This window comes from Vidua macroura, chromosome 8 (genome assembly GCF_024509145.1).
Source record: "Vidua macroura isolate BioBank_ID:100142 chromosome 8, ASM2450914v1, whole genome shotgun sequence".
NCBI classification, from domain to species: Eukaryota; Metazoa; Chordata; class Aves; order Passeriformes; family Viduidae; genus Vidua; species Vidua macroura.
The window spans coordinates 16494057-16520589 of NC_071578.1; the positions used below are offsets into that span (position 1 = coordinate 16494057).

At 36.7% G+C, this 26533-nt stretch overlaps 1 protein-coding gene across 2 annotated transcripts in view; it reads right to left on the reverse strand.

Annotated features, from left to right (window-relative positions):
- Nucleotides 1-27: 27 nt before the first annotated feature.
- TBC1D12 (TBC1 domain family member 12) overlaps nucleotides 28-26533 on the reverse strand; it is a 41392-nt gene continuing 14886 nt past the window's right edge. Inside the window, exons 2-14 of one of the 2 annotated variants that reach the window (XM_053984115.1) lie at nucleotides 24214-24337; nucleotides 17542-17598; nucleotides 12610-12725; nucleotides 10865-10947; nucleotides 9157-9274; nucleotides 8714-8820; nucleotides 8010-8090; nucleotides 6466-6560; nucleotides 5713-5784; nucleotides 3745-3873; nucleotides 3318-3427; nucleotides 1924-2182; nucleotides 28-1701 (exon numbers count right to left, since the gene is read on the reverse strand). In XM_053984115.1, coding sequence (XP_053840090.1) covers nucleotides 1633-1701; nucleotides 1924-2182; nucleotides 3318-3427; nucleotides 3745-3873; nucleotides 5713-5784; nucleotides 6466-6560; nucleotides 8010-8090; nucleotides 8714-8820; nucleotides 9157-9274; nucleotides 10865-10947; nucleotides 12610-12725; nucleotides 17542-17598; nucleotides 24214-24337 — 1420 coding nt within the window. In that variant the 3' untranslated portion in view covers nucleotides 28-1632. The remainder of the gene's footprint in view (nucleotides 1702-1923; nucleotides 2183-3317; nucleotides 3428-3744; nucleotides 3874-5712; nucleotides 5785-6465; nucleotides 6561-8009; nucleotides 8091-8713; nucleotides 8821-9156; nucleotides 9275-10864; nucleotides 10948-12609; nucleotides 12726-17541; nucleotides 17599-24213; nucleotides 24338-26533) is intronic. The other variant, XM_053984116.1, reaches the window with a different exon arrangement.

Sequence of the window (26533 nt, forward strand, 5' to 3'; positions counted from 1 at the left end):
CCCAGAGGAACGGAAAGAGGCACGGCCCGCAGCTGCTGTCAGTTTTATTTACAGGAATCGGGACTAGTGGTCTGAAAGGAAGGCTTGATCCTTCTATTTACAGTTATATACAGATTTATAGTTGAAAAGTAAGAAAACTGTACAAGATAACACAAAAATATAAGACAAATTGGATCCAATTAAAGTAGTGAATACATAAGTTAAGAAAAATCGGACATTTACATTTCAAATTGTAATGTTATGAGTAGCATATATGTAGATTTTAAACCAGATAGCAACGCAAGTTACACCACACTAAATCTTTACCCCGATTATTTAGACTCTGCTTTTAAAACACCAGACAACTGGAAGCCTCCTGCACTTAAAAATACATAATGGTAATTCTTACTTGATTTCCAGAGGGACCAGTTACAAAAACCCACATGTAAGGAATTTATTTTACATTAAATATTAGCAAAAAATGGATCAAGAGAGTGCAAGTGTTCCTCACCTGCAGTGCTATCCATTTTAAATTTCTGTCCCCTACAACCACAGGTTGTTGTACAGCATCTTCAAGAATAGGAAATGTTTGAAAATATTTGCAGTGACACATACAGCATGACGTCATGTCTCACAGTTAAAAGATGTTAAAGAATTACCACTAAACCAGATGCTTTTTGGATTTCAGTATTGCACACTAACAAAAAGACAGTTTCAAAACCAATTCTGTGTCTGCATTATTTCCAAGTGTTAAAAGTGGCTGTTTCTTTGAGAACACAAAAACCTTTAGATAGCCTTGTCATTTTCTAGTGTTCACCATTACATACAAGTATTTTTAGCTGGAAATGGCTCGACAACATAAAACTTCTGGTGGCAAAACCCTTTCACAGAATACCCACTCCATTTACTCCACAATCAATACACCAAAACAAATGCTTAAACACCACTTGCTTTGAAAGCTGTACAGTGAAAATAGCAGCCCTGCTCTTACAACTGTTTAAAATTCAGATTATTTTTGCTCTAGGTTTGGGCACAATATGTCTACAGTTCCTGAGTTAATTACATTTGCCCAGACTGAAGAATGAAGCTGCAACTTAAAAAAAAAAAACTAAACAAGTAAATAAGACAATACCCCTTCCCAAATCTTAACCACCTTGCACATAAACATACCAAATCACCTTATTTGGTCCTCAATACTTGCAAATTGTTAATTTTGGAGGTAATGTTTGTACCAAAGCATTTGGTTTGGATAGCAGTTTTGGGGCCTTAAGATTTAGCATTTCCCTCATCCCCTCCAAAAAGTGCCTTTGTGGTATTTTTAAAAACAGTTATGCCTCAAAAATTTGTTTAAAGTACCAACAGAAGTTATTACAAATGTTTATTGCATTGAGCTGATTCTTTTAAAGTATTAAATATGAACTCCCCGCTTCTCAGTTTCATAGGTTTTAGTATTTTGTGTGAAATCGGATCTTCCCACGGCAAAAACTAATACTGGCAAAAGGGTGAAGATTTCATCAGTTCGTTACTCCACTGAGAGCTGTGTCCTTTTTCCATCTCATTTTCACATTTTCTATAGTGCTTTTTCCACATAGAAGTGATGTGAAGACTTGTTTGTCATCAAGTGGTTTTCCACGTTTCCAATAGACCTCAACATTAGCTTTTCGGTGCTGGGCTATGGTTCTTGTCCCCTTCTTTGTTGTCCTTCATCAGTGAGGCAAACACCTGGAAAAGTAAATTATTTAATGAAGACTGCCGGTGTTATAATAATCTCAGTATTAACCACCACAATATTAGCACTGAGATTAATTTCTAAAATGAGACTCTAGAAAGGAAGCGCCCATTGCTCAGGAGTCAGACAAGCAGCTTAAATAATCATGAAGAGAGGTACCCCATATATTCATGTGCTGACATGTCAGATTTGATATATATCTCCAAGAAACTCACCTGTGCCCATTTTTTGTTACTATTCTGCATCTGAATAGCTGCAATACAACTAAAAAGCTTTTCTGATGTAATATCTTCTGGAAGTTTTGTTAGAAACTGTGCTATATGAATAAAGTCCATCTGTAGGAGAATATCTTCATATAACCGAAGGATTCCTAATCCTGTCCTAAACAAAAATTCTTCTCCATCTCTACAGAAAACATCCCAGACACGACAGGCCAGATCAAGTGGTAATGACTTGCTGTAGAGTGTAAAGATCCTACAAATGAGTCAAAAACAAACAAAAAGGAAGAGTTATAACTTATTTCAGAAAAACTAAAAGATAACTTCCTTAAAACCTCAGTTACATTAGTTCAGAGTAAGCAGATGGCAAGTTATTTTATACACTTTTTTTTCCCCTATTTCACTGATCCACAAGTCTACAGTTCTTGAAGTCAGAACTTGTATTCTGAAACCCTTCTCTTTGGATGCCACAAGAAATCCTCCATTTGAATGCAATCTCCTTTAGAAAGCTCTGGCTAAAGAAGTGACAATCTCTTCATACTCGAACAGAGTATAATACAAACCTAAGAACTTAAGCAACAAAGATCACAACTGTGTAACTTAACCCCTCTCATTTAAGCCATACAGTTTAACAGCTCTGTTCATCATTTGTTTCCTAAGCTAAATCTAAAGCCACAAGTAATCTCAATAGAGGGCTGCATCCCACTAATGTACTAATGATAAATCAATAGCTACATTTGAGATACATTTTAAAATTTTTCACATTAAAATCTCAAAACTCTAATAATAATTCTAGATGAAACTCATCCTTACACACACAAACAGATATTCTGTTTTTGACAGCACTACCACACTTCAAGGGTGCCTGAACTACTACCTTCCATTACAGATACACAGCAGAGCTTGCTACTCTCTGCCTTAGAACATTCCTTACTTCAAACATTCCTTGTTCACTGCATTTTCAAGTTTATCCCTTTTCAAACCAGGTCTTAAATTTCATCCTCCCGCTGCTTTAAAGTCTCTATTCCTATAGTCATGCTTCCTTCAGTAGCTGATTATGCTCATTTCATCAAGTCACTTACAATCACAGTACACCATACTACTACGGTGTAGTAGCCTCCTCTCCCCGATTTATGTCACACAACTGCAGCAACAGGAGAATGAACACACAGAACTCCTGTTTGTCTCATTTTTTAACTGAATACACCCCTTTTAATAAAGCTTGAAGCCTGTCAGAGGAACTGCAGTTACACAAAACAGTTCATCATGACTTCACAGCACCTACTGAATGCCTTTTTTAATGCTTTATTTCCAGTGTTGAAAGACCTATAGCAAAATAGAAAGTGTTCCAACAGTTCTAAGCTTAGGTTTTCTATGTTCTGTGAACTCACCAGTCTATCAAATATATGTCTGGAGTAAGACTGTATGATTTGAAATGAAGAAACAATTTAGGAAGATTTTCTTCAAAAAATACTTCAAAGGCTGCAAAGTATTTCAGCATCTGTAGGGATAGTAAAGCACATTATAAGCAATCATCAAAAGAATGTTTGGTTGTAAACTAACACAAACCCAATCAAGAACTGATGTCAACACAGCACAATGTGACTCCTTAGGCTAAGTAAAATGATTAAAAGTTTCTAGAGGAGAAATCAAAACATGAGAATGAGCTTTACGGATTAGTACCTGGTATTCTCAGTTTTATAATCACATGTTAAAGTTCTCCATTATTCAATAGGACAAAAGGAAGTCATCAATAAAATCACTATGCTTCAAGTCAAAAGAACGTTAAGGTCCAAAACTAGAAAACTCTGTGCATACCATGCTGTGATCCACACGGAAAAAGGCCAGCTGGCATGGCTTGTTTAGAAGGTTAGCAAAGGCAATGAAAGCATCTGCCTCTTCCAGATTGAGAATGAGCACAGCAGCAATGAAGGACATCCCTTGTACCTTCAAGTGGGAAAAGCATTGGGCAAATAAAAGTGAGTAGGTTCAGTAGATCTTACATCTTTGGAAATGGAAATATTTACAGTTTGCAATTTATCAAGTACTATTGCATAACATTTCCAGCTGAATAGGAACAACGTGGATAAATTATTTTTATGCATGCAATCAATTTGATTCCGGCAGTTCAGACGCTCTGGGAGGTCTCATGATCACAAGTCCTCAGGACTTGAAATACAAGAAAGTTAAAACCACACAGAGTGAATGCAGAGCTCATGAGAAACAAAATCTGGCCTCAAGTTCATTGTTAAACTATGGGAAAAGCAGTCATGGAGAAAAACTTCACATATGGGACAGTTTAGACCCAGACAGATACGTTGGAACTGAGACAAAATTCTGTTTCAGAACTGTCAATACATGTCTTTCCACTTGCCAAACTGTAATTTTTCACATATATAAAATTACTTCTAGATGGTTAGCTGTAATGCAAGTTTACATTTTTCCACCATTACTCTCCCAAAAACACTTTAGCCTGCAATAAAAGTAAAGAGCATGATTCTTGTAGTTAAGTGATGATCTGAATACCCATTATGCTAACAATAATTTTACCAATTTCAATTGCAATCATCTTTATTCCACTGTCTCTAAACATTCATGCTGCCTGTTCTCATTAAAGAAGAACCCACACAGCATTTTAATCAACTAGGGAAAAAGGTACTGATATGCATCAGAAACAGTCGATCAGCTTTCCATTTCTGGGGGATAAATAGGTGTGGAAATAAGATTACATTTACTGTCATATTAACATTAAAAAATGTGATAAGAAATATCAAAACTGGCTATATTTCTAATGGAAAAGATAAAACTTATCCACAAAAAATTACTTATTTGCCTTTTGAAACTCCACCCTGGGAACAAGCAGTCTCAGAACCAGCAGAGTTTGTAATCTCACTTAAAAAATATGGGAGAGTCTCCAAAAATGAGGTCACAGATGACAGAATTCAGGCCTACAAACATTTGAACATGAAAAACCAACTAGTTATTTATGCAGAGTCCCAAGCATATCTGATTTAGAGAGGAAGACACACCCTGTGCAAAATAATGCTTTGTTGCATGGATGGGACTTAAAACTTTTCAAGTGTTTTTGAGCCCCGAAGCATTAGAGCTTGTGAAAGATGTTCCTAGATACCCCCAGGAACAAAGACCAAAAAAAAACCCCTTTTCTTCATTACTGCTCATTGTTTAAATGCTTCTGTAAGATAACACCATTGAGACAGATGTTAGGTTTAGTTGGTTTGTTCAGGGGTTTTTGACAGTTTTTTAAATGTTTTTCTTTTTCCCTTGTTTTTAAACACAGTAATGTTTGCTGAAAACTGTCTTATCTTCAGTGCACTCAGAGGGAGTGATTATTCTATGTCAGCAAGACAACTAAGAAGGATTTTCTAGATTTTTGGACACGTAGTAGTGAAGCAGGGAGTATCACTATGGAAAGGGCAACAGGGGAAGCAACAGTAAGACAGAACAAGTGAGGTGCTAACTGGAAGTCCACTAGCAACTTAAGGGTTTTTTCCCTGTGGATACTCTGTCAGAACTATAATGTCTTATGAACACACCCGTTTAAAATTTTCCATGCAATCCAGATGCTCAACACTGACATTCAATATATTTTCAGCTATTTAATTGTCTCTAAGAACTACCATCATTGTGACTGCTACGAAATAACTGCCCAAGTTTAATTATTTTTTTAAGTGCTGGTAGCATAATGTTTAGAATACCTATTTATTCAATATACTTTAATCCTAAGCTTATTTGTCATGTTAGAAACATTTTACAGCAAATACTTACATATCCCACATCTGGTCTGTAACATGTATACGCTCCTAAAACACTATGCAGGAGATCATGATAAGGACCACCCTAATAAGAGGAGAGGGTAGAAGGAGAAAAGAAATACTTATTTTCAAAAAAATACAGGAAAGGAAGAAGCTGATATTTTAAGATGCAAGTGAGCCAGTGAATTGTTGCTTTACTAATATCTAGAGTAATACCATTTTTTACTCCAAGCATTACCAAAAATGCTTTTGAGATGTTAAAAGAAAGGTAACAATAATCCTATAAAATAATTCAGCAGAAATCAGTACATAATAGAAAATGAGGATATCTGGTATATATTCAAGGTTGGTCTTTCCTTTTCAGAGACAATGGATATTTTAATTCTTAGTAGCACAAGTTACTGTATAACGATATTGCATCTTATTTTATATACATGTGTGTGCTATATAAAAATCATAAAGCCTGAAAAGGTGTACCAGAATGCATCAAGATTTCTATAGCAGTGAAAATGCTCTCATTTCTACCTGTAGTTTCATAATTAATAGGAATTAATAGGAATCAATTCATTAATAGGAATCTCATACAATTTTTCAAGGAGAAAAAACCTCATAATCCATCACTAAGTGTCTCTACTTTATTCTCATTTAAAAACATTTAAGAAGTCCAAACAACTTCTAAAACCTATTCCATATTTGGCCAGTTATGTTTCTTGTTTAACTATTCAGAATTTTAAAGCTGTCATAACTAAAGTTAAAGGCATCTCACCTTCTGGAAAATATACAGGGATGGAAATGTGCGTGATATATCCAACTTAATTAGCTCCAGACTGGCCTCACGATCAGCAACAGATGCACCTGCATCTGCAAGCAAAACCAACACTTATTAAACCTGATAAATTCTACAAACTTCAGAACAAAACTCCTGTAGGCATATAAAGACAAGGAAGGCACATAAAGACAATTCATCCAAGAACTTCCAGAAGAAATTCTGCTAGCCCTTGAATTATCTCTGTCCAATCCTCTCCATAGGGACATGATAAAAACACTAGTGATAATGTGGGAAAAAAGACAGGTAAAAGACTTGGGGAAAAGGCTCTTTCAGAGGGCTGAAATCAGACAAGATGTCCAACAGGAAAGCCAAGATGACAATTTGATGAACAGGCTTAACAGAACCTGCTCTGCTGAAGCTTGGAAAGCAGCATTTCACTCCAGTCTTCCTAAAACTATCATAGTTGGTCTTCCAGACTTTGCTACCAAAGATTAGTAATAAGCACTGTCAGCTTGCTTGCTTTTCAGAGATGAAAATTCTGTCATTCTTCAGTTTTCCTTATTACTTCCCAAGACACCTGGCACAATTAAAACACCTCCTCCCTTCATTCTCATCCAGAACTATTACCTCTCAAAAAACCAGATTACCTAAGCTTTCCCCTAAGACTGCCCACACCCCCCACAACAAAAGAACAAGCAAACCACCACTCCACAGACCAAGGGGCATTGCAAACATGTTTTCCAAGGATAAGCATATTTACAGTCATGTACACACAGAATTTTTTATAAATTGTTTGTCTCAAAACATGCTTCAGATGTGTCACAGGGCTATCCCTAAGGAAGACCCAAATAATTTACAGTCAAAGTAGGCAATGGCAAGCACAAACAACTAAAGTAATGGAAAAGACACTATCACAGGGCAGCATTTTAAAAATTATCAGTCAACAGCACAAAGAGTTAACCTTTATAACAAGGAGACATCCAACATTAAAAATATCACTGATGCTATTTTTAACAGAAAGAACATCCACAGAAGACAACAATATGCCAGTGAAAAAACTGCATTCAACAAAAGAGTGCTAAGATCTCCACTTAATAGATTTGGAAGGAAAGGCCATCTGGCCAGGCAAGGAAATACAAGTGGGATCTGAAATGTGTCATGTTTTGTATTTTTCACCTCTCAGTTTCAGAACCAAATAATAGAACATATTCTTTTTACTTTCCCAAAATCATGGAAGTGATACCAACTGAGAACCCATCGAAGAAGAGCTAAGCAAGAGCATGTATTGTAATTGAGTTTCCTATTTCTTCTTTTTGTATTTCATCTAATATTTTCATGAGAGCCAAGTCTTTTATTGATACAGTAAGCACTGCCAAACCCCTCACTCACTAACTTGTTAAAAGACAGCAAACATTTAAGAAGGGAATGACTTTGAGAACTTTTAACAAGTATTCTTAATGCTGAAATTGCAGAGGAACTTGTGAGACTTCCTGGGTTTGTAAAAGTGAATAGGAGGTTGTCGAGCACTCAGGAGATCTCACCTTCTATGTCATTCTCAGAACTTGTCTCACTGAAGCTTTTCCATCGTTCCTTAGCCCTTGACAAGAAGATTTCATAAAGTTCTTCAAGAAACCAAAACAAAACCAATTATCAAAAAGGAAGTAGTAAGAAAAGCACCCATCCAAGACAAAAGCATGCTAAGGATTCTTGGCTTTGGTTACTTGGTTTCATCACTGGGGGCAGGAGAAGAGTCTATTAGATGGTTACCACTATACACAGTTTTATAGTGTGCACTGTGTTGTACTTTCTGCTGTGAACATGCAAATTATGACAGGGAAATCATGCCTTACATAATTCAGATTTGTATGTTTGTGAATGAAATGCTTACAATTATTAGTTACAAAATAAAGCAATTCTCCCCTTTTCACGCCCTTAAGAAAGCAAAGCTACAAATTCTGTTTTAAACATAAAAATTATTTTGTGGGGGGAAGCACTACCTTAATTCTTAAAATACTAAATGTTTTTGTAAGCCGGTTTTGAACATTGTTCCCATAATTTATGAGGCTACGATGTCTACTTGTAAAACACAATTGTTCCTAACCTTGCAAAATACATGTCTTCATAAAGAAATATACCCTGATTTATATATATACATACATATATATATATTTAACAAAAGTTTGCATTTTTCTTTGAAAATAATCAACTTAATTTAGCATTAACATGTGATCTGTCAGGAACATACCAGGAGTGATGTTTAATTCATTTCCCACAGCTAGACTCCAAACCTTCCCACGTACACTTGGGGGCAATCCCTGCCACCACAGCTCTCGAACTCTTCGGGTAGCACGCCTAATATATAGAAGCAGGGAGAAGGAAAAAAAATGGCACACATTGCACATCTTGTTTTCTAAAATCACTGGACAATTTACAAGCAAATTAACATACTGTCTACCAAATCAATATTCAAAGATCTCTACTGATGCTAAAGCCCCATTAAAAACCCCCAAACATTCAGCTCCCAGAAAGCACATTTCATGTTGCTCTGTAATGACCTCACACTATATCATGGCAACAAAAACTGACTTCTTGACAACACAGAAAAGGAAAATAAGGTATGTGGGTCCTCAGTTTCCAGAGGAGAAACAAGCCATGCTTGCCTCATTTATACAGCAGAACTTTACTTACATGCCTTCCCAGTTAGGTAGTATTTCATTGACCCAAATCACCATAGCACTAGCGATATTCTCTTCTTGCTTGAAACGCTCTCTCATTATTTTTTTCCTTTTATGCGCTTCTTTAATTTCTGTTAGGCATAACATGTTAATAATTCTGTATTAGTGTATATAAATTATTAGGTAAATTATTCAGCTACTACCCAAGTATTTAGATGTCTAAAATATCGAGGGTAAATTACAGTTGCATGTACTATTTCTGTTGATTGTAGGTGTATTTCTCTGGACATTTTTTAATTTAAGCTAAGTTGTTCCAATACAGTGATTTAGACAAGCAAAAATCAGGCTAGAAAACTCAGATAATTCTCTTCTGCAATACACAGGATAGCTAATAAGCAAGCACATCATCAGCGCTCTTTTTCCACTCGTGATTTTCATACCATATTTTATCTGAGCCTTATTTATTCACTAGATTAATCAGCAATATTTATGGATAATTTTACTATTTAAAAGTGCAATTCTACATCCATTTTAAAACTATTCAAATTTTACTGAAGCTTCCACCTAAAAGGATTCTGTATTTTCTTTTCTGGAAACAGGACCTAAAGACCTAAGACAAAGTCACAATGCTGAACAAGAGAACAATGTCCTGCCTTCTGTTAAAAAAAGATCATTTGCAGATTCCTCTTATCAAAAAGGCTATAAGAAGGACAGACCAGTGCTCTCCTGACATCACTTAGAACCACTGTGAAATTGCAAGACATTTTCTATTTAAGCATGCATTGGTCACATCAAGAGAGTAAACATGCTCTCCTTGGTAAACAGATATGGCTGACCAGCTTCATCAAGTTTTTTCCAAAGCTTTGAGTGTGTAGCAACAGTTAATAAACCAGGGCACACATGAGAACACCACACATGGCTGAACCTCCAAAGATGCTGTTGCTAAAGAACACAGACCACAGATCACAACTTACAAGATACACACCACAAGAGCAGAGTGAAATGCATTGTCAAATGCTGTGGATTTCTTATTGCATCTTTCAAAGTAAGCTGCCACAGATCCATAGATGATCAATCAGTTCAGAAGCTCGTATCTCTGACAATAGTCCAAGTAAAACATGCAGCACAGATTCTTAAAAAAGCTTATTCCCTGAATACTAGGCACAAGACTACAAGTCCTTTCAGCAACTATTCATAGATGGATGCAGTACCGGATGCTACAGATCTGTTTTTTAAATTAATCATGCCTAGTGGGAGTAAGAAGGTTCGCGCAGGTACAGCTGATTGGAAAATAACCCCAAAGTTTTCATCTCTCTTCACATTGAAATTGATCTAAAATTCTTAAGAAACCAGATCTTTAAGCAGTCAGCTTTATTATACCTTGGCTCTTACTGGCAACTGCAGCAACACATCTTGCAAAAAAAGTCCCAGTATCCAGAAAGTTTCTAGGTGACCACACTACACAAGTATCTTGAAAAAATTAAGTTTTTCCTTAAAAAGTAAATGAAAGGTTAAGTTGCATTCTAGCTACATTCATTGTAGCAGAATAACAATTTGATAACTGAGTTCTGTTTTAAACTGTGTGCCCCTATGCACCAGAGAATTACCTAGACATTAAACAGGAGTTTCTTTAATGTACCCACTTGCCTACAAGCCAGGATTTACTTTATTTTTGCAGCAGAGTTGAGAGGAATTACAGTGATTGTTGGCAGTTGACATACCTCGTTTTTTTGCTTCTGCCACCATCTCGTCGTATTCTTGTCGATGACGTAAAGCCTCCTCCACTGATTTGGCAGGAAGATTTCTGAAAACAAGTTGTTCCTGAATTCAATACACACAAATGACATTCTGGACCATTTCAGAACAGGATTAAATTCAGTTTTTCTCAAAGGTGAGCTTTGGGGCTGCCATACTGCCCGTGTTCCAGTAACAGCTGTAGAGAACTACTAGGATGTTTGCTGCTCGTGTTTTAGTTTTCTTGAACACCTGGAATGATGCTCAAGTGAGTGACAAAAGGAAAATGCTGATATACCATATCGTTATTTATTCCAATGCATTTCTGCCCATGTGTATTTTAATCATATGTTCCTATGAAATCTGTGATATGTATTTTCAATATAAGATAAAGGTTTTTATTTGTTGTAGTTAAGCCTTTAAACTTCTCACAAAAGAAGGTAAGTCTGCCAAAGGAAGAAAGGATAGATCACAACTGATGTCAGAGCTAAAGTTAAGGAAGCTTGGTGCAGTCTAAAAGTTCAAGAGATAAAAATGTGTTTGTTTTTTGGCTGCATAATGATCCTCTAATTGCTAAACACACTTCCTCTTGACCAAGGAGACTCACTTCAAAGCAATTTAAAACGCAGTGTTTGGTCTCAGCCTCTTACCTAATCTCTAGTCTACTTTGGTCCAAAATAAACAGTAAACAGTTTTGTCATTTTAACATTAAAAAAGTTTTGTCTCCTCTCTCATACAAGCAGACAAAATCACGTATTAATATTTTCAATTAAAGTGAGAGTAGAAAGTATTTTCAAAGGTTAGACTATGGCAACACACTACATGCTTGGGATGGCACTCCAGTTTGAAACAAGTGTCATTTGTAAAAGCATATTCATCCTGGCTTGTGTATTCTAATACTATAAAAGTAAAGAAAAACATCAGCAATCCAGTTATTGCATAGCTTACCCTCTACCATACAGTAAAAGAAATAATGCACTTATGAAAACAAATACTCATAGTAATCCATAATTCCATTCAGAGTATTTCTGCCTTAGCACAGAATGAGTTTACATACTCCCAGAGAGAATATCCAAAGAAACACTAATATGTTCTATTTTCCATTTCCTAACTGGAAGGGATTAGAGTAAACATTTAACAGTGCCATCACAAGATTTTCCATGGTGCAGTTTGCAAACGTTTCTCCATTTGTTTTCCTCAAGCTTGTGTTCTTAGTCAGCAGGTCCTTTCTCTTTCCTTCAAATTGCTGAAGACTGTATATCTGAAAATACTGACCAATTTATTACTCATTTTTCATTACTATTCTTATTTATACTTAATGTGGGTTTTGTTATATCTTCAGTTGCTGTTTCCCTGCCTTCAGCTGCACTTTTAGGCATTTCCTACCTAAAATGTTTTTAAGTTTCCAAAACAGGTGAAGGGAGGATAAGGGAGAAGGAAGTGCACACTGAGAAAGCAGTGAAGAAATCAATCAAGAAAATTCCTGAAGACTTTGAGGATGCCCAGAGCATGGTCACAGACAGCTGTGAGACACAGTAGATTACAGACTGGTGGCTCCATTACAGTGAGAAAGAATTCCTTATATAGGCTGTGAAACACTTAAAGACTCTTCTGGAAGTATTTGTTAGGCAGAATAATCCAACGATTCTTTCACGTAAGACTTGTGAATTTTAGCTCATCAGAAATGTATCTGAAATTCAGTCTTTCAGTTGCACAGCAGAATCATACTTACGCTGGTCGATCCTCCAGAATCAAAGCAGTAGTTGAAAGTGGTTCAAACTCAATATTTTTACGTCTTGCTGATGGGGGTGGAGGTTTATACATTCTTCCTGTCCGTGCTTCATATTCCTAAACAACATTATTGATAAAATTAAATTTCAACTTTCAGCCTCACTCCAAATTAGTAACCATGATATTACTTAATGCATAAATCGTTTCATATTAAATATTTTAACATTACTTAATAAGACAGCAAGTGGCAAACACTACAAGTTGAAATTGCTGATAGCAACAATGCAGCTTTCCAGGATTGCTAAGTAAAGATGAATGAAAAAGCAGTTTCTTGTATCAACTTAATCTATGATCTATTCTAGTTCAATATTTCAACTGAGCATCCCAGGATCAAGTAGTAAAGAAATCTGCATAATCTACCCAGCCTAGCTAGTGCACAAGTGTGTTTAAGTAATATGTGAAGTTGACAATAAAGAAAACCCCACCACTAATCAAGAACACGCGTCTCTTTCCATTTCTTCCTCTTGATTCCAGCCCCTCTTAAGATCCAGTACACCTCACATTCCTGAAGCCTTTAACAACACTATCACACCCACATTAACCAGAACCACCTACACTATACTCAGTGACAATATACCAGTATTTATCATTACAAGTCTGTTTCATATAATTTCCTTCCTCTGAGGTTAAAACATGCAATCTACTTAGAAAGAAATATTTAACTGCCTCCAATACACACAAGACTCTGAGGAAGAAAGAATGCTAATCCTTTGACCACAACAGCAACTCAACAAAACAAAAATATGACACAATCCTTAGGAAAAAAGCTAAACAGAGCCAGATGAAAATGTCAAATCTCATATCACCTTCTTTTTCGCCTCTTTAAATAAAAATTTACTGCCATGTTAATGGAATAATATGCATCAACACCATTCAGCACACTGAAACAAGTATCTTTAACAACCGTACACAGGATTGGTAGAGTTCTGATGTAATTTACACAAGCACAAGAAAAATCAAAAAACCAATGCTTGCCATTTAAATGAATACATATATACTCATGCCTAAAATTATTTTGTTCCACTTAAAAACAGAAAGCACATCAGTACTCCTGTCACGCTGTATACCTCAGGACACTCCAGTACATTTGTAAATTAGGAATGTATCCTGTGGTAACACCCAGAGATCAGCATCCAGGCTGCAGTACAATAGCAATGCCATCCCTCCTGTTCTTGGTAGAAGTTCTGTTCTGCCATATACTCCTTTGTAACAAGAGTCACCAAATCAAGTTCATTTAGTGGTCAGAGATAAGGAAGCTCCAACATCAGCAACCTTTTCAACATCTCTACATATCTAACTTGTATGCAAGTTTTAAAAAAAAAGGAAAAAATTTTTTAAAAGCACTGTAAGATGTGTATCAGAAACAAAGCCTCTCTTACGTTTTTTAATACAAGCATTACAAGTGAACAAGGCTAGTGCTTCCAGCTATCACCTGTGCTAAGAACTGATGCACTATTTCCAAGGCAACAGAGAAAGAAAAAAACAAAAATTAAATATTCTTCAACAGAGATTTTCACAAAAGGCATAACTCATCATCTGTTTCTGAAAGTACACATCATGAACAGTTGGGTTTTGTAAAAAGAGATCACATGGGCAGAGAAGGAAAACTACAAGTGTTACTAGAAAGAGTCAAAACAGAGACCAAAATAGACTGAGGCTCAAACTGTCATGGCTGCTCATTTCCCAAACTGAAATACATTCCAAAGTACCAGAACCTTCCAAAGGAAGGTTTTCCTCAAGAAGCCTGTGCTCTAGAAAACTTATTTGAAGATTAGGTCCCACAACTATCAGATGTGTACAGAACTTATGCAAATAAAGTATCCATTTTTTTTCTGGAATACTTGATATGACTAGATGTAAAGAATCCAATATCATTCACCGTGCATTTGATGCAGAATCTAAGAAGCTTGAACTCACATAAAACTTCACTTTGAAAGATGTGAGTTAATATTCTCCCATAACAAGGTAAAAATACAATTTGAAGTCAAATGTCTTGTCAAATGCTTAACATGCAGGGCATGTGCCAGAAGATAGAACAGTTGACAGCTAATATTCAAGACTATGTAAAACATGCATATGTAAAAAAATTATTTTGGAAGCATCACATGTATGGTTTCACAAAAAGGTTATTTTAAAAAATCTTTATTGCAACATATCAGGCATTTATTGAAAATTCCAGAATACTTCCTAATTCTAAAATAAAGAAAAACAAATTTCAGCTTTAATAAAAAGTTATCTTCTTACTATGTCTGGAACAGCATCCTGTTATCCACTGCCAATAATTAACTCCGTAAGAAGCTAAAAGCATGTTTTTCCTGAAAAGCACTGTGACAATTTACTTAAGAGTGCTTCGATATGTGGAGGGACTTGCACTTCTGGTATTTATTCCTGCACAGACACAGATAAGCCTATTAAACTACAGACAGGTAACTGGGGCTGGGAAAACATCTTTTGCTTATAAACTGCATTTGTTTAAGAAGATAAAGATATCTCAAATAGTATCTTCTTAAAACAAAGCAACAAAAAACCCCACCCAAAAACCAGAAACTCAAAAAACTCCACCACCTACCGCTGCAGCAAAGAGCACCAAAAAAATGCCCTGGTAAACTAAATAATTTTTTTTAAAAGTAAACAAATCCACAGAGGTCTTTATTGCTTGCACCTTTTTGTTATCTACATGGAAATCATGCAAGTCTGAAGTTTCATTCATCCTTCTGCTATAGTACCATAAAGGAACATCAGACCATTGAGAGTAATTTTCAATACCTCTAAACACTGGATTACTCCGTGTAGCATATAAGTAACTGCTCATAGCTTCCTCTTCCAATACTTAAGCCAATGACCTTACAGAAAGGAGAACCAGCTGCACTGCAGCATTCAGAAGCATTAGTAGACCTGAAGTAGGGTATGCTTGTGGGGATAAAGTATTTAGCTAAGTGTGGAACACAGGGATTCAGTGTTAGAAGACAAACTTGCATCTACAGAACCCAAACTATACAGCTGTAAAGGAATAAATACCAACCATAAAATTCAACATGAATCTGGAATTAAGTTTGATCTATTTATGCTCCAACAACAAAAGCTGAATTCCTGGGAATGAGTGATAAAACCATTTGGTTACAAGGACTACGGAAGTTCTCACAGTACCAATTATACAGACAAAACACCACACATCCAATTATGTTGTAGGTATGCTGGAGGAGAAAAGCATCTGATGTGTAGAGAATTTATGCAACTAAAGAATGCAGCATTGAATGAACTTCCACTGTCTTAAAGATTGCCTCTTTTTAAAGTAGATGTTAAGGCATACTCCAATTAAACATCCTGTTGTATGATTGTACGACAACTTCTTTTAAAATGTTTCTCCTCTAATGCTAAGTCTGATCCTATAAAAGATTTTATTCAATCTTCTGTGACTTCTGCTGACAAAACAGAACGGGGATTGCCATATATTGTGAAAAATGAATACATATATACTCATGCCTAAAATTACAAATCTCTCTCCCTTCTACACACACGTGACTGGAGCAGATGAATCTATCAAACATCTATTATGATTATTTTCATGATGATGTACAGCTAACTATCATCAGAAAGATTATATGCCTTCATCTGAATCAGGGTTGATCACCCAAGAATAGAAGCACTAATAGAATCACCTAGGAGTGCATCCATGTAAGAAGAATTTCTGCTAATGAATAATCCTACATCAGCATGCATATTGCCTCCAGGTTAAATGTTAAAATTGCTGAGCTAGCACTGGCTACAAAGGTGATTATAAACAAAGAAGTGTTTATAGCAAGAGTAGATGTCACTTAAAAATCCTGTGAGTCATAAACCAGACATTTTCCCAGAAATAAGAATTCCAGATGCTGTCGGGACAGGCAGAACAGTACATTCTCGCCTAATTTGCAGGTGAAATAGAAAGAACAGATGTATTGATGGAGAAGAAAATACTAATCTTCACACAGTACAAAAGGACAACCAAATAGACACTTAAAGAGTTTCTAGGTCAATCTTCCAAAGTTAACACCATTCACTTTCAATTCTCTGTTTGCTGTACTTTTTCCTCAATTGGGTATTTAAAAAGGTGCATCAAGTTTCATCTTCTTTTGTTTACAGGAAGCCACCAGCCCTGAGCCCAATAAAGACATGCTGAGAGTGGCCAGGCCATGTAATGTGAAGCACAGGCATCAGAATCAACCAGCAGTTATATGACTGCTCTGTTACACAGTTCCACAGAACTAAAAAGCCAATCTGTACTATTCATGTTTCACACAGAGTGCAGAATTACAAAAAGTGTACAAAGGAATGGGCATGCACAATTGCAGAAGGATCCCAGTCAGACAAATAGATAATATAAAATGTAACAAAAGTTTCAATAGCTTTTCTAGTTTTCCAATTTCATGTTGGAAATAGCGATTAAAAGCATCTGGAGATCTGAAGTACCACTGCTAATAGCTTTTGTGGCCCAATGACAGAAAGAAGATTCTAATATATCAATTTTCAAATTTAATAAGGTGTTCAAAAATATTACAAATTAAGCCTTTCAAAAACTTTTACCATTAAGCAATGAGGCACAGCAAACATAGAAAGTAAATTACTGTCAAGCTCTTTGATTACCTATTTCTTGATATCCAAGAACATGCATTATAAACAATAAACAATAATTCTCTATCACTTCAAGTTGTTAGTGAGATTCACATGTCAAACTTGTTTATTTTGCTAATGGTTTTTAATGAGTTGATGGTTAGTGCCATAAAATATTCATGCTACTGTGAAAACGTGATGTTTGTACTATTTTAATGAGTGCTACACAGTCCCATGCATGGCATCAAATACAACTACAAAAAGTATATATTAAATTTCATACCCCTGTGTTTAATAGACTGAGAGCGGATATTGACGCAAGACTGCCAGAACTGTCATCCTAATAAGAAAAACAGAAGCAGAGCCTTAGTGAATAAAGGAAAATACCATTACAAAACAGCAATATGCAAGCCAAAATTTAAATTCACATGTAGAGTATTCATCCTGTGTGTTTGAGAAAACATGGATGCTGTGTCTGTTCCTCCTCCTTCTCCAGCCCTCAAAATAGACACATAAGACAAAGACTTCCCACTTGTGCAAGATCTGCACAGACATCAACTGGATTGCTTTTCTGGTTTAACTGATCTTTTATATTTTCAGTAATCAGCCCCTTTGCCCAAAGGGAGATTTTTTTCCATGGTGCTTCTCAGATGCATGACAAAGGCAGTACCTGATACACCCTGTGTCTCCCTAGTACACACCACTCACAGACATTAGACTGACCTAACCACAGCCTTAGAAAAGTACATGCTGTTAGAAAAGAAAAACAAAACATTGTCCCCTGCCGTGTTATCATTGGTATTTCTAAACTAAAAGCTCAAAGGTGGGCTCTACCTCAGCCTTGCTGGTGGTAACAGAGATGAATCTGTAATGCTTTGAGCAACAGTCACTTCCATTATATATAAGATTCTAAGCACCACTCAAGCAACAAGGCAACCAGGTATAAAAGCAAGCCCAGCTCCAGGAGACCCTGTACAAGCACAGCTCTGTACATTTCCAACCAAAAGTCAAAGTCAGCTTTATAATGGAAAGATAAGCCAAGCTTAAAGATGGGTTGCAGGGGAAGTCACAAACAAAGCCCACTGCCTTTAAGCCTTCAATTACAGTGCCTGGAAGAAGGAAAATAAGGTTTTTATCATTAATTCAACAGAACATATCTGCAGTGTTCAGAATAACAGAAACCATTTTAAAGGCTTTCTTCACCCTTGCCATACTATTTTTCCTTTTCCGTACTGAAGTACCATGCCAGCCTTGGAAGGACAAGATTTATATTAAAACAAATCAACAAAATCTCACACTTTAAATAAATGTCCATGAAAGACAGCAGACTTATCACTGAACCTATCCTTTTGGAATTTGATACAGCCTGTCTAGATGATGATTTTGCTTCCTCAGCACCTCAAGCTCAGCAGCATGTCTACTTAACCTGCAAATGCTCAGTTCTTTGAGAGAAAAAAAATCTACATATCATGCTTGGCTAAAGAAATTCAAAGAAATAGAAGGAGAGGGATCTCACAAAGAGAGAATCCAGAAGACCAAAAAATAAAATATTTTTTCCCACCAATTCAAGTCAAATAAGTTCTATAATTTTTATTACCTCAATTTATATTATTTGTTTCCTCCAAATCCAACAACTTTCAGGAGCAGAAATGAAAATACATACCTATGTATGCCTATGCTTTCTTTTTCAAGCCTCAGTATGAGAATAGTTGCTTCAACACTCTTTGTAGTTGCTCTTAAAGACTTCATTTAAAAAAAAAAAAACAATCAGAAGAATTCACATCAGCAGATTCAGTATTTCCATGTTATTTTCAAAACATTGATCCCATCCTCCCTGGTAAGGTGCTCCCCTGAAGATGCATTTGTGCCACCAATATAGCACTGACATTGTAACAAGTTCTCCTTAACACATCTCCCCTGTCAAAGCAACTTGGGATGTCCTGGCAGTAGGAGCTGAACTGTATTTTATGGCTTTTATGCAAAACAGAAGAAAGCATCTCTCACTCTGAGGTCCTACCAGTTTCACTACCATTTTACTGACAAGATAATCACTGAAGAAATCTAAAACACTGGGGAATGTCTATGGTTTATCTCCACAATAGATATTTTACTGACTACACATGTGATAATTGAACCATGTGAGACATTTCTTAACAATCTGAACTGCTACAGCATCTACAAAGAAAACCATCCCAGCCTTCTCACTGCTTCTGGTAGGGCAAATTATTATTCAGGTGTTACAGGTTCCTTGCAAGATCCAATAGCCCTATTTATTATCTGTCCTTGTTTCAAGGCAGTTTGTTACCAATGTATTTCTGCTCTGTATCTGGCAAACAGGCAGAAGTCTTGCTTTCCTTTTTTCTCCAATAGTAGTGCAAGGTGAGCCAACGTGACCTCTAAATAACAATCTGCTTAAAAACCACTCCTGTAAAAAAGCATTCAACAACTTCTCTGAGATAGTCAGTCCTTGGGTTTGTTTACAAACACACACACATTTCAAAAGCATTAAGAGCTTTGTGCACTTTTAAACTCTAACAACCAAGATTGGAGGGAAGAGTTAATATTACAAGCCAAAATGTTTGAGTCATATGAAAATTGATTCAAACCACATCTGTTCCTCTGAAGAGAAACCTCTGAAAACCCTTGTCCCTGGGAGACCACAGGAATTCTGCCGAATCAAGGACTGCAATTTCTCCATTAGATCTCAGACTGGAGATAACAACATTGGAAATATAGTCAAGTGAAGACACTTATGTTTTTTTAGCCCTCAGGTATTTCTTTTCTGTAAATATTTCAGAGCCACCCCAATATGTTTTCAGAGGTTAGATGTACAAGTGACCCAGTCAAAGCAAGTACTTAATGGACTGTCAAAGATTAAAACCTTCAATTTTGTACACAAGGTGACAGCTATTGGAAAAGATGACTTCACTTCTGAACAAGCAGTCATTGCTAAAATCACTGCAAGCTTTTAATGGTGTGGCAGATTTAAGTAGAAAAGAAGCTCTTTTTTTTCCACTTCATTTAAGGCTGCCACTCAGAGAAGCATTATTAAACCTGCTGATAAAGCAAATTTGATGTACTTTTTGCTTTTGTTTTTTATTTTGTAATGTGTAATTGCGTATTTTGAATTTACTTTAATTCAGGCATATTATGAAAAACACAACATACTGCTTTAAAAACATCAATAAAAAGTATGCAAGCCTGCTTTAATAAAATAAGCTAAACTTAATGACTTGATGTTCAGAAAAATTTTTATCATAGATTTAAAGCTCTTTTCTTCAACTGTACACACAAAAGCTTAAATTGTGCTTGCATTTTTAAACAGAACTTGGACTTTAGTCAATACATTCCAAAATGTTATATATCAGCCCACAAGTCTGTTTCTGCTTTAAATGCTTCTGTATTAAAGTATTACAACAGTCTAATTTAAAGCAGATTTTTGTACAGACTGAAAAGAATTTACCAAACTCATCATTAATGACAACATGCTTCTTATAATAGCTAGTTTTATTAGCTGCAGTTCATGAAAAAAAGGCACACTTCCTAAAACCATCAAATGCATTTGACATTTGCAGTCCTGGGGAGTTGTTTTCCCTTTTCAAAAAAACAGTGAAGGAAAGAAGCCCAGAGGAAGGAGATGTCCAGCAAAAGAGTTGGCCTCAATCACATCCTGCTTGGGCGGCTCTAAATCCAAGGAGAGATGAGCGTGCCAGCAGCTGCGAGTGGGGAGATGCAGCTGCCAAGAACTTTCAACCTCTGACCCACTTTGAGGGAGCGCATCTCGCCCAAGGCGGCACAGCTGCACGGATGGTGCAGGCAAACCCTGCAGGCTGCTGTGCCACAAAAACATTCATCATCTTCTGCACGGGCTAAGAGGCTTGCAAGGAAATTATTTACAATCATGTTCATTAGGCAGTCTCTGAAGGCACAGCTGGCTGGCATCGTCATCTGAAAAATGTCTGAAATCATATCCCCAGTTAAGTTTTCAGATTTTCTTGGAGGTTATTCAAGATATTACTAGCACTACCTGACTTTTCTGGAAATGAAGTTGTCATATAGCAGTGCCTGGTTGATAGACAGTGACTGGGAGCCACAAGCATTCATTTAAATGTAATCAGCAATTTACTACATCATTCTTACCATAACAAAAAGAACAAAGGAGGTTTCCTTCAGCCAGGATGGAAGCCCTACCACTCTTTTGGCTATACATCTACAATGATGTAATTTTTCTCAGTTTTACTAATAGGAAAGTACTTCATGCTTCATGATATTGCCATAAAACTTTGATGTAAGTATTATCCTTATCCAAAAGACTTCCTCCTCCTATTATTAGCAAAGTTTTTCCTGTTGTGAGTTAATTTTTCTTGCAACAGGTCTTCTTAAGATCTCATCTTTTACACACAGGCTGCTGACTCATTACTGAGTTTCCTTAATCAAGGGTTTATTTGCACCCTTCCAAAGCTGGCCACTGACATCAGTAAAGTGAAAGGACTGTGTCCAACCATGAATAATAATGTTCAGGAATGGCAAGATTTGTGGCTAATAAACTACCATAAACCCCCTCACAGGCAGCTTTCCCACCTTCTTGTAGTCTTACACCTAAGGTTCATTTTAAAAAGGTGGCTAACAAGAAGTAACCGTGGTTCTGGCCACAAAGAGCTAAAAAAATTGGAGGAAAAACGCAGGGTTTCTGTTTCAATCATATCTGATCCCTCCACTCTGATTTAGAAAGTCAAAGTGCAAGGTTGGAGACACATTCCATGTAGGTTATGAAGTAACCGGACAGATTCACAGAATTGCATGTGAACAAAACACATCAAGCTTTAATCATACTTCTGTCAACTTCTTGAAGACCTTATACTATTTTTACTCACATCTCCAGCCTAGTGAGGAATTAGTCTTAGAGACTACAGTCAGCCATCTGAAGTGAAGATACTATTCCCCACTGATCTTCAATAACCAAGTGTGCCTACATTCATTCTAACCCATCACCAGCTTAGCAAATTCAAACATTTTTTGAGAAAAGAAACCACCAGCTTTTCTTCAAAGGCATATGCACAAGAAGCTATATAGTAAATTTTAAACACATGCAAGACATTTGACATATGCTAATTATGGAGACACTGGGGTAATTTCTCAGTTTAAGATCAAATTTCCTTAGGTATGTAGCTCTAACTGTGTGTAGAGCACACTGTGAAGCTGGTTCCCCCTTTGGTAACTATCTTTTAGCTCATGAGGCTTTAGATAAAGACCACGCCTGCTTTAGCCAAATAGAAAGCTAGAGCTATTAGCTATTACTGGTACTTTACTCAAGATCATGTAAATCCAACAGTGACTCTAATCTGGAAAACATTATAGCACAACCCACATGACTAGGAACAACTCAATCGTGGTTACAGATAATACATTGCTGGATACATTTACTTTTCTGACACTTTGGAGGAGTTAAAAAAGAGGAACACTACCATTTAAAACAAACACAATCACTGAGGGAAAACAGAATAAGAAAGCAGGATTGTTTCTTCAGATTATCATCTTCAACAGGTTGCCCAGGAAAGTTGTGGATGCCCCATCCCTGAAAGTGTTCAAAGTGAGGTTGGACAGGGCTTTGAGCAAACTGGTCCATTGGAAGGTGTCTGCCTATAGCAGGGAGAGTAGGACTCCCTTCCAAACCAAACCATTCTACTATAACATGGTCTCAGAACAAATGTCTTCATTAGAAAGAAAATTTCACTAAAAAACAGCAAGCAGATGACAGGTAACACTGTGCAGATTCTCTATTTCTCAGGATGGAAGAGACATCTGGATTTTACCACAGTATTTTCACAGCACAAGGCCAACAGCATGCACCTGCAAGCAAACCAAGAATGCTTGCCCTCTCCCACTCAAAGAGGAAAACCACTTAAATAAGAAAATTGTATTTGAAAACATAGAAAAAGCATTCAGTTTACTTCACAGTACAAACCATAGAATAATTTGGGTTGGAAGGGATCTTTAAAGGTCACATAGCTTCAACCCATTGTCACAAGTCACACTGCATTAAAATCCTTCAAAAAGATCCTCTCATTTTTGACTTTGGTTGCTCCCAAAAGGCCCTCTTTGCCACAAAGCCCCTTCTAGGAGGTAAGTGAACACTGCCTCATCCACAGCCATTTATACCTGCCAAACACATCAGCTTTTTTGGAATTTAAGAAAGGAGACAGAGAAAGCAGCCCTCAAGAGATTCAAGTTACAGGGAATATTCATATTTCTCATGTCAACAAATCTTTCAGCTTCAGGTTTGCACGCTAACATTAATGATACCAATTGTGCCCCTTTGAAGACTGACATTTTAGTATTATTTTATCAGAAGTATTATTTTATCAAAGGCAGATTCCAGAGGAACAATTCTATGGAAGCGCAACTTTGTGACAGAGGAAGGAAATCAGAGGTATCTTTGTGAAGAATTCCAGTAGCTCAAAACCAAGTTTTAATTTACAGCACTACTTTGCAACAAAGTATCTTGAGTGAGATTAACACTAATTTAAAGAAGATGACATGTTTCAGAATTCTAAGCAATTTGTCACAGGTCACCTACACAGGAAGTCTTCAAGACAAGGATGGCAATGGAAAAATGAGTCAGATTGCAGCATACCATGTTAAATAAGACTAAAGTTTATGAGAAGCTAATGCAAGTTCTAATGTCTTGACAAAGACAGCTTAAATGCTTTTTGAAGATATACCACCTTTTTGTAAGTATTTTTCATAAGTACTGAGATGTACTGAAGATTGTACAAAATAATCATAAAACTCAAATTCCTTAGTAACTACTATTACTTACACAAAGCCCCAAAAGAATGTTCTCAGAGCACCCTGTGGTCATATAATACCAATGTGGATATAACAGCAGAGAAATGCAGAACCTGCGTGTTGTTTTTGCAGTTTTCCTACCTTGAGTTGTGTGATGTTTACTCACCTGCTGAATAATTTTGGAATCTTTTGGAAGGTTTTCCCTGGGTGGGACTTTTCCAAACAACTTCCAACCAGGAGCGCTTTGGACAGCAGGTTTGAGTTCCTTTGTCCTTTTAGCGAAGAAGTTTCTGAAAAGAGAGGAAGGATTTTGTTTTGTTTGTTATAAGAATTTAAACAAATTATATTGTGCTTACTTATATTTCTTCAATTTCTCCACCAGTTTACCACTCGGGTGAACTGCAGAGATTTACTGCTCAGCAAATGCATAGTGCATTCTACTTTCAAATAATTAATTTGAAGTGGAACATCTTTCATTACAGGTGCTTTGATGCTAATATTTGTACTTAACACTCAACTTTACCTCTAAATTACTTTATGCAAAATCACAGCTTTTTTATGTAATAGCAGGCACTTTCTTATAGATTAACAACACACAGCAGATTCTCAAACTTTTATTTGGGGTTTGCTTTAAATGTTTCTTCCTGACTTATTTGGAGACTGAAATGACAACAGCTGAAAAACACCCTGTAACTTAAGAGATTTTTTTTTAAATGGTGAATTATTACTTCTACCTATCTTCACACCTTCAACTTTCATAGTATGGACTAGAAAACCACGCAACAGCCACACAGCTTCAGTTTAGCAGACAACCTTTATCAGTGCCTAAAGCAATTACACTAAAAGAGGCAGATGACTGCACTGCTCTTACTTCTTAGAAAGCCAACCATCACAAGACCGTGTTAGTGACCACTTGTCAGATACTCAGCTATACAATTTGACTCCAATCATAAGTTCCCACAGAGCATGTTATGTACAAGTGCTTTAAAAATGAAAAAAGTGTATTTATTCTGAATACTGGAAAGGTACTTTCCAGAAACTCTTAACACAAAGGGATTAAAACCTCAGTAGCCTGTAAGGTTATTTCTCAGGAAGCTTACCAGCTGACCTCAGAGAACAGAATATGGGAGTACTTTTGGTGGAAGATGTTTTTGTAGGGTTAACCAGCTAACTTCACAATCTTCTGCTGGAAAGAGATCCCCAGATTTATTCCTCACCTAATATATTTGCTGTATTTTAAAATACAATTCCTTTTCAAATTGGAAGCAGTCATGTTTGTGCACAGCAAACAGTCTCTTAGCTTTGCCCAGATAAAAGGAGCATGCTTCAATAACCACAATCTGTCTGAAAAGTGCTCAGGGCTCTTAAATTCCAGTGCTGTCAGGGTTTCTGGCCAGGCAGCATAGTTTTACAATTAGGAACGGTTAATGTTTGTAAGACCTTGTATGGTCTTCATACGCAAACTATCTTTTTTGTTCCCAGAATGTTTTTTGTTATTTGGGAAACAAGCAAATGCCTGTCAAAAATCCCTTCAGTGCAAGTTTGTCTGAATGAACCCTCAAACTGTGAACTTTTGTGTAGCTGAGGATCTAGCCACCAGCAAACAGCAAGCTGGAGAGATGGAGCAGTAGGTGCTGATAGAGCATGGAAGCCTCCCAAAAACTGATAAGCTCAAGACTGGTGGTCCCATGGAATCCAGGAAAAATCAAGAAACGCAGAACACCAAGACTCTCTTCACTCCATTTGAGGCCACTGCCACACACTACCATCACCAACAGCTTGTCCAAAAAAATTTTTGAAAGACTTCATTCAAGAAAACAGCAGTTGCTATAGGCAGGCAGGGAGTACAGGATTACACACACACCTGACTGATGAGAACACTGTGAGAGCTTTTTGTGGAAATGCCCAGATAGAATCTGCTGGTGCCCCAGTACACTGTGCCACTTCTGTGGAGGTCTCCCAGATGTTGTTCCAACCCAATTACTGGGAAAGCACGTTTAGGAATAACTGCATGGTTTGAATAGTTGTTTGCCATTAATGGAATTGAGTCGTTGCTACTAATAATAGTTTAATTAATACAAATTGTTCTAGCAAGCATTGGTTGTGATCCACACATCCCACAACTCTGTCCCCATAAGAGAAATTTGTAGTATCTTCGTCCATCCCTGCATAAGCTGAGTTAGTGCTCAGAAGCTCCAAGAGAGTGGTTTCTGATATACAGCCTGGAAAGGAGGAAAGACTAGCCATGGTACCCATGCCTTTGAAAAAACCATCCTCAGTCAATCCCAGGACTGCACACTATTAGTGAAATGAACAGATCCACTCAGTAAGACAAAGAAAGAGTGTGCTTACATAAATAACAAAGGCTCATTTCATAAGGACACTTTTCACAGTACTTTACATTGTCTTCAGGAGGGAAGGAGGAGCATTCAAAGAATAAACAACAAAACAAGACAGAAGTTTTCTAAAGACAAAATGTCACTCTG